Raw genomic sequence first — 8,723 nt, forward strand, 5'->3', positions numbered from 1 at the left:
TCTTGTTTAATAACATTACAATGTACATAACAAGTAAAAAGGTTGCACACACGAGGGCCATAACAAAGCCATTGTTCATCAAACGTAATAATTGTATTTAAAAATATCATAGAAATCATCGCAATCGTTTCTTTTCATGTGCAAAATTAATTTCAGGTACATTCATTTGCCCGATGAAGTTATATTTTAAAATAGTTGTAGTAGTGCAACATTGGACATCCCTATAAGGTCAAATGACGTCTTATTCATTTGTGCAAAAAAACACTTTTTCATCTTTGAAATGAATGTAGCTGATTTCTTTATCTTTGAATATACTAATGAATACAGAGTAAAGGATGTCTTAACAACTGTCCAATAACATCCATCATACAGTTCTTTTATTTTATTTATGTTTTAACATGGTATCATATTAAGCACAGCACACTGAGTTAATGTATTTTACTCATGCTTGGTGGCATAGTTTTTCTGATGTCAAAACAATAGTAATTTTCTATTCTAAACTGTAACATTAAAAATAAAATGGTATTGCTGCACCTGCTATGTAACCTAAGAGCACTTATGAACAGAAAACATTACAGGAATGCGAATTTTAATTTTATGAAAAAAACAACATTTGATGGCATTCATTTCTATCACCTTCTAATAAAAAAATATATCAAAAGTTCAGATTTGTTTATTATTTTTACATTTAACCAATAATACAGTGCATTCACACGCAGATTGGTAGCATTATACTCCAGTATATTGGTTTAATCAAATCTTTACATAACTCCATATTTTGTGCTCGTAGTTAGCATTTCATTGTTAAAGCTATCACCAAAAATTCAATACATTTAGTGCTTTTTTCTTAAGGTTTCTTTAATTTATATTCTCACCAAAATCTTTTGAGTTGTTAAGAAAGACGTCTTGTATTTCATTCAAAAACAAGACTGTTATAATAGTTGTAACAGCCAACACCATGTCTATGGCACATTGAATGTGCATGTTCTGCTTTAAACATGATCTTATACAAACCCTTACATACACAAGACACAAGATTCAATCTTCTTTAGAACATCAATCTAATTCAAGGTTTTTCCCCGTTTTAATAGTAAATTTCATGAGCCAGTCATGGAATATGAGTGAAATGTTCTCTTTTACCCAAACTACACTGCCACTGAAACTTTCTTTTACTCAAATAATAATTATCTGATTAGCAAACCCTGCTGCCATATATTTAAACTATAACTAAGCCCAACAGTCGTCATCGCTTCATGCCATATTAGGCCACTCCTGCCATTAACAGCAGTCCATCAATCACATGGTATCAGATGATATGCGAGCACAGTAGTCTTCAAGATCGTGTATCGCCAAGGCCTGTATATTTACATTGCACCCATTTTCCTTCATGATCGGCAGCTCGAATGACAGTTTATCCAGCTCAACCGGGTCCATTGCTATAAACATGTGTACCTAAAATTTCATCACAAAAAGGTTAATATATTAAATTAACTTCTTCTTTTTTAATCTAAAGACTATTTCTGTTCAAAATTAGCAATTCAAAATTAGCAATCCCCTATCCACTATGTCTATGAAAATACCTAAATTATGGGTTTTATATACAGCATTCTTTTTCTCTGACCAATTAGGGGCTGAAGATCTGCCCCATTCCAAATGCAAGCATATGCATTTTCTCTAGTGTTAAAAAAACAACACTAAAAACATTAAAAACCCGCAAACTTATTTGAATGGAAAATTTGGTGTAATCTAAAAGAAACATCACAGTCTTTTTTATCTTTTCTGTCTATTTTAAAAGCATTATAATATTGTCATTTCTAGGCAAAATTGGAATTCCAAGTTTTAGTAAAAACAACATATTTTTCCCGATCAGAAAGGCACCAGCCCCATTCCAAACAAAGTGGAAGAAAACACTGTAAATATAAAACAGATTAATGTACATGCATGTTGTGAAAATACTAAAAGCAACTAAACAGTAGTATACAAGTCGCTTCATACCTTCCTCTCCATAACACTCTTCCAAAGCTCAATGTGTCCACCAGAGGACCGAGCAGTAAGCGCAGCCACAGCCTCGCGACTCCATATCTCCAGCAGCTCAGATGTACTCTTACCTGTTAAACATGATCAACATGAACATTTGACACGTATAATATATAACAGAAAACAAATAATATTTATACTAAAAATAGTAAGTGTTATGATTTCTGAAGGCCCTTTTTTGATTTGGAATTTCCAAATCTGGCATACATTTTAAATAGGAAAAATTCACCAATCAAATGTGATCCCTTTCCACAACACTGACAGGTATACATGCATACTCTACATGTACAGTAACTTCCTGTCAGTATTCCTGCATGTCCCCAGTCATGATGTCCTCCCTCACTCAACCCCCTGCCTCTCACCTTAAACACTGTCAATACTACTTGTATGTCTGCTTGTCCCCAGCCAGTATGACCCTACCTTTCCCCCTCCCTCTACAACCAGCCCCACTCCTTTACACTAACAGTAATACATGTACCTGCATACTCCACAGAAATTTCTAGCCAGTATCCCTGCTTGTCTCCAGCCAACGTGTTCTCTCCCTTCCCAAGGAGAACGTCACCATTCACCTTGAGGTACTCAGCAAAAAACCTGTATGGGAATATGGGCTTGCAGGTGACGTCCATATTGCCAACTCGAGCAATTCCAGACACCATCCGCTCAAGGCCTATCACATTGGTCACCTCAAACACTGTAAATGTGGAAGAATAAGATGTTTATAGTGCTTTTTAACATTCAATGACATTTGTTTTAAACCAAAATTTGTTTTTAAGAAGAGTATTTATATTTGCATGTATTTTCAAAGGAGAAAGTTGCCAAATTTTCTATATTACAAGCACTACATCACAAAAAGAAAGGACTTTGTGATTGTGTTCAATTTCAAAACACATAATTATCGTAATTTCATTTTAAGCACAGATTAAGCAAATTTGTACATTAAACATCAGTAACAAACAGTAAAATGTATTATTTAAAACATACAATACCATGTATTTACGCTGTAAAACATACCTGCCACCACCTTTGCTTCTCCTGTTACCTAGACAACAAAACAGATCTCAGTTACCAGTGAAACATGCTATAAATGTTTAAGGCTATTCCACAAAACAAACAAGTGGGGAGAGGTGGGTGAGTGGGGACAGGCCAAAATTGATACCCTTTGTTAACATGTATAATTTGTATGTGAGGTGGGCCAATTTTACAGTTTTATTCAAAAGCTGCCTAACAAAAGTCCATCCAACAATATGTTTTTGTGCCAAAATGCTTTTGATCACCCCATGAACATGCTCTGCAATAATCATAATTACACATAAGATTGTTCTTTGATGGTGTCCATTTGGCCACCTAAAAATATTCCTATTCTTATATCACCGTTGCATTTAAATGAAAATGCTATTAGAACTAAATCACTGCTATGTATTATGTATGAAAGGATACATGTGCTATGCTTGCTAAAAAAAGACATATAATGTGGCATTTTGAAAGTGTTTTCATCCTTCTGATCCACTTTTGTATTGTGGCAATCCTTTAAACACTTTCAAACAAAAGCCATGAAATACATACATTTATGCATACAAGCAGTTGTTTCACATACTTTTACATAGTTTTTTCAGTCAAGAATTTTAGGCAGAAAAAAGAACAAAAAAACACATGTTTGACCAAGGGAGGAACTTCAAGGATATGGCATGTGGATCTTTAATATAATCACATTAATAGTTCATCACTTCAAACTGGCCAAAGATTGTGTGCATTCTATTTGGGCTATTGGTGACTAAGTTGTCAGATTAATATATTGGGCAGCCACATCACACTTAATGATCTATATGTACTAACCCAAGTTTCAAAAATATTATAAATATTCAAAGCCATTAATTACAAATAAACTAAGTTATTCCAGTGGGTCCTGTTGTTCTCGTGTATGTATTTACTCTGTAGCTGCAAAGCTGTAAATGTAATATGATCTGCATGCTCAGAGATACATGTAAATGTATATACTCTACATTAGCCATATGTAGTTAGTCGCTATAATAAAGATTCAACTCAGTATAGAAACATCACAGCCGTTGTTCCTCATATACAAATCCAAAACACATGTCACCCCCTTGGAATAAATTTACTTTGTTTGTCATGGATAAAGTTAATGAACAATTACCTGTATACTATGTATTTAGCTGATTTTAAACTGAACATTTATTTTCCCCTCGAAAAGCTCTTCATAGCTTACATGTAAGTGATATGCTCATCAGTCATCATTGTTGCATAAAGTTAATCTTACTTTAAGACTAGTTTTCTTTCATCACTTACAGTATATAATTGTACATACATACATGAAGTAAAAGCCTTTCAGTGGAAGAGTGGAGACAAACCTTGTAAGTGTGGAGACAACGGGTAGCATCAGGGTAGGAGCAGAGAAGTGTTTGTAGCTTGCTCATAGCACTAGGCAGATCAATGCCACCTTGCAGCCCAATGTTGACATTAACAGTCAGGATATACAGCTGGCTTGACATCTTTCCTGGGGAGTACAAACAGAGAAGTTGTATTAGCTGGCTTGACATGTCATGGGGAGGCAAATTGTACAAACTGAGAAATTGTATTATTCTCTTATGGGTAAAACAAGTGTACTTAAACAAAAAAACATCATTAAATCATATAAACGAACACTTTTAAATTAATAAATATAAGGAAAACGCGTTTTCAATAAATTCAAAACATTAAATTGTCCGAAATCACATATCCGAAATATGAACAATACGCGGAATGAGTGATATTACTTTTAATGTAAAAACACACAATTCTAACGACCTCCTTAAGTGATGAATCTTGGTATTTATAGAATTGTGTGATCATCACGATCGAAAACTATGCAAGTTGTTACCAATCTGTTTAATAATTCACCTGTACTGACCGGTACAATGTCCAACGAAGCGGTCAACAGTCAACAGTTATATAGCGTTTTGAATTTAAACGACATCTACATGTACTTCTTGAAGGATGCGGAATATATGATAGCCGTTTAAGTCACGTGCTTTTTCTTTAATCATTTGTCGCTTGAGTCTGCTAAAAGTGTTTTTCACTAGCATGGTTCTGAATGGCATTTCTCTTCATAATGGTACTAATAGCGTGTACGGAATTATTTATCTACCAATTGTACCCCAAATCATCATCGTGACATATTTAAATTACCCATGATTGCTATTTATGAAATTGTGCGTTTATGATGCAGATAGTTTGTACTTTTTAATTGCAAACAGTTAAGTGTCTTCATAGTGTGCAGGTATTTATTGGGCTCACGAACACCTATTGAAACAAGTTATTGACGAGCATGCCATAGTATAACAAAACCCCCAAAAAGGAATCCACCACCTTATATGAACTCTAGGTACCGTAAGCTTATTTACAAGGCTCGTCAAGCAAGAAACACCTACATGTATAACAAAAATCAGAACATGGCTAACTGGTTAAACTACACTAAGTTCAAAAATCTCAAAACCAAGGTACGTGTAAAGAGAATCGATCTATAACTGTTTATTTCCAAGAACGATGTAGTGGAGGACCCAATTCTAAGGACTTCTGGCCGACAATTAAACATTTTCTCTCACAGAAACCTACAAATAAATAAGATAACCCAATAGTACTCTAAGACAACATAGGGAATTTAAATTGGTTTCTGATAAAAAGCTGGGGGCCAATACAATGAACTCATTTTACATTAATATAGCCAAAAATATTGGAATATCTGGAACTCAGCTTAAAGATAAACACCCTAGTCTTAACAAAATAATGGAAAACTGCCAAATGTCACCTGACTTTCACTTCACCCTGGTCACCGATAAAGATATTGGAAAATACATTGACAGGTTAAATAAAAAAAGCAACTGGAATAGATCTGATTCCTCCCAAAATCATCATTGCTGGCAAGGATACTTTATAGGTTCCCATCCGAAACATGGCCAATGAAATTATTAGCGAAGGATCATTTCCAAATAATCTGAAGCTAGCACAAGTTACCCCTATTTTCAAGAAAGATGACCCCTTTAGTGAAAAGAACTATAGACCAGTCAGTATTTTACCATCAATGTCCAAATTATAAGAACAGGTCATAAGTGAGCAACTGATTAGTCATTTTGATAACATTTTTCATCCTTTCCTGATAGTAGTCAGAACCACCTTTAGATGCCAAACTACCTTGTTAAGGCTGGTGGAAGACTGGGAATAAAACCTTGATGAGAACAAATATGTAGGCGCAGTTCTAATGGACCTCTCAAAAGCATTAGTTTAATCATATTTTATTGCTCTTTTGTAAAGAATTATTTTGCATACAATTTACATGTACATTTACAATCAAATAAAACAAAAAGAACAAATGGGTTGGGCTACAAGTTATTACAACATTAGTTTCAGCCCTTCCCAGGCGTCAATATAGCGTCAATGTCGTTTAAAGCTATGATTAAACGTAACTAGAAAAAAGAGATAACGGTAATTACTTTAGAAAAAAGAAGAAAAGAATTGGTTGCCACCAACAGAAAATACAATGTAATAACATCTAAGATGTGATCATGGGGCAGGCAGTCTCAAAAGCATTAGACTGCCTGCCCCATGATCACATCTTAGATAAGCCTAACACATATGGTCTCTAAGCCTCAGTATGTAAATTTATGCACAGCTATCTTACGAACAGAAAGCAACGTGTCAAACTTGGTCAAATTACCAGTGAGTGGGACTCCATCCTGAAAGGCGTACCACAAGGATCAATATTATGGTCTTTAGTTCTCAACATCTTCCTAAACGACATCTTCTACTTTATCAATAATGCAGCTCTGTATAATTGCAGATGACAATACTCTTTCTGTGTGTGATAAAAATCCTGATGTTGTTAGGACCACTCTTGAAGAAGAAAGTAACATTTTGATAAACTGGTTTACTTCCTATCAGATGCAAGCAATTTTCAAGCAATTTCAATTGGCTCAAAGTCTGTTAAAGAAATAAAACAATTCAATATACTTAATTACACCATTGTTTGCGAAGAGCAAGTGAAACTTTTAGGTGTTGAGGTAGATAGTTTATTAAATTTTGATGCCCAGATTTCTAAAATGTGCAAAAAAGCAGCTAAGCAACTGAATATTCTTCAAAGATTAAGCAAATTTTTGACAACCAATTCTAAGCTTATTGTCTTTAAATATTTTATCAGATCCATTTTCAACTACTGTCCTGTCGTTTGACATTTTTGTAGCAAAAACAACACAGAAAAATTTCAATGCAGAGCTTTAAAAATTGTTTTTAATGATTACACCTCAACTTACGAAAATCTTCTCCATAGAGTTCAGTGGTATATCAACTAGTGGAACCGTGCGCTTGTGGACTGGTCGTACAGCCTGGAAAACTTGTTGATGTTTCCACTGTTTTCTATGCTCTAATCCAATTTTGCTATTTGAATTTGTATGCATGAATATCATCAGATAACGAACGGCTTTTGTAAATACTTGCTCTTATTTACTTACTCATTTTCACACATATTATATTTATTTCCAGGTCACAAGCTCTTGTTCTATTTATAATATATTAAAGATTGACTTGGAGATATCTCCAATTGAAATCTTGATATGATTTGGAGAGGTCTCTTATTCAAGTTATGCTTGATTCCATTGAATTGAAAAAGTCTCTAATTAGTTGATGAGCTCTTCCAATAATTGAGTGTATGTGGATTTGGTGTGCCATATTTCTAGAAAATTCTTAAACCGCTTGCAACAGGATCAAGCTAAGCACACGTTTTTTGTTTTGGTATAGATTGATTAATTATCTCCTTTAAAAATTACTTCATTTTTTGTACATTTTTAAGGATATTATGTTCAACTATTTTGGGGGGTATATCAAGCTTATCTTGAAAGCTTTGTAATGATGGACGAGTGATGCAGACAAAATGCAAATTTAGTTGTCTAAATCCCAACCCTGCAGCATAAAAATTGTCAAAATGTCGGATGTGTTCTAGTCTAGTATGAACAAAATTGGCAACATGTCGGAGATCACAATAAAGCTTTCTTAAGTCCTATTTTCACACCCCCCACGTGACATTGATATTAGGCGGCATTCACGGTAATTAAACCAAACGTTCAAAATGATATTAAATTCAATGAACTTTGACCACCGAATTGAAAATTAAATAGGCAATAAATTGGCGTCGTGTCTGATTGAATGTTACACGTGAAGAGTATCCCTGATTTAAACACAGCTTAAAAACTTCTAAGTTGATATATACATGAAACTCATTGGAGTATGCATTTGTTTTGCAAAGCCGGTTACTCTGCATGGTTTAAATAATTTTCGAGTGATATAAAGCAACTGAGGAAAGGGAACAAACGTTGACATCCGTTTACGACAGCCTGTTATCTCAAATACTGAACATTTGACTCCTATATGGTTTGTATTGCTCCAGATTGATAACACATAAGCCTTGTCACCAATTAAAATCGATTTGTTTGATATACGATCCTGATGTACCTTTTGGAATACAACACATGTCCAAGCTTAGCTATCATTACTACCAAGCTTGTACTCAGAAATCTAGTCCTGAAACAGTTTTGTTAAATGTACGCTTTATGTACAAACTTACGACTAGATATAATTTCAAGTTTTTATTCATAACTACACATATTTTTCAATATCAAAACGAAAACATGCGTATAACTTTC

General features: G+C 34.2%; 1 protein-coding gene across 2 annotated transcripts; it reads right to left on the minus strand.

The window, feature by feature from the left end:
* LOC128207579 (uncharacterized) lies at nucleotides 1-5,008 on the minus strand. Of its 2 annotated transcripts, none has more exons than XM_052910608.1 (6): nucleotides 4,933-5,008; nucleotides 4,404-4,549; nucleotides 3,049-3,076; nucleotides 2,516-2,728; nucleotides 1,996-2,108; nucleotides 1-1,452 (listed from the first exon to the last, which is right to left on the minus strand). In XM_052910608.1, exons 2-6 carry the CDS (start codon nucleotides 4,542-4,544, stop codon nucleotides 1,297-1,299), a joined length of 651 nt encoding a protein of 216 aa, XP_052766568.1. In that variant the 5' UTR covers nucleotides 4,545-4,549; nucleotides 4,933-5,008; the 3' UTR covers nucleotides 1-1,296. The 2 variants fall into 2 exon arrangements, with proteins under 2 accessions (XP_052766568.1, XP_052766569.1); XM_052910609.1 differs by having other exon boundaries at nucleotides 4,943-4,984.
* Between the last annotated feature and the right edge of the window lie 3,715 nt (nucleotides 5,009-8,723).

The sequence above is a fragment of the Mya arenaria genome, chromosome 11 (assembly GCF_026914265.1).
Source record: "Mya arenaria isolate MELC-2E11 chromosome 11, ASM2691426v1".
Lineage (NCBI taxonomy): Eukaryota > Metazoa > Mollusca > Bivalvia > Myida > Myidae > Mya > Mya arenaria.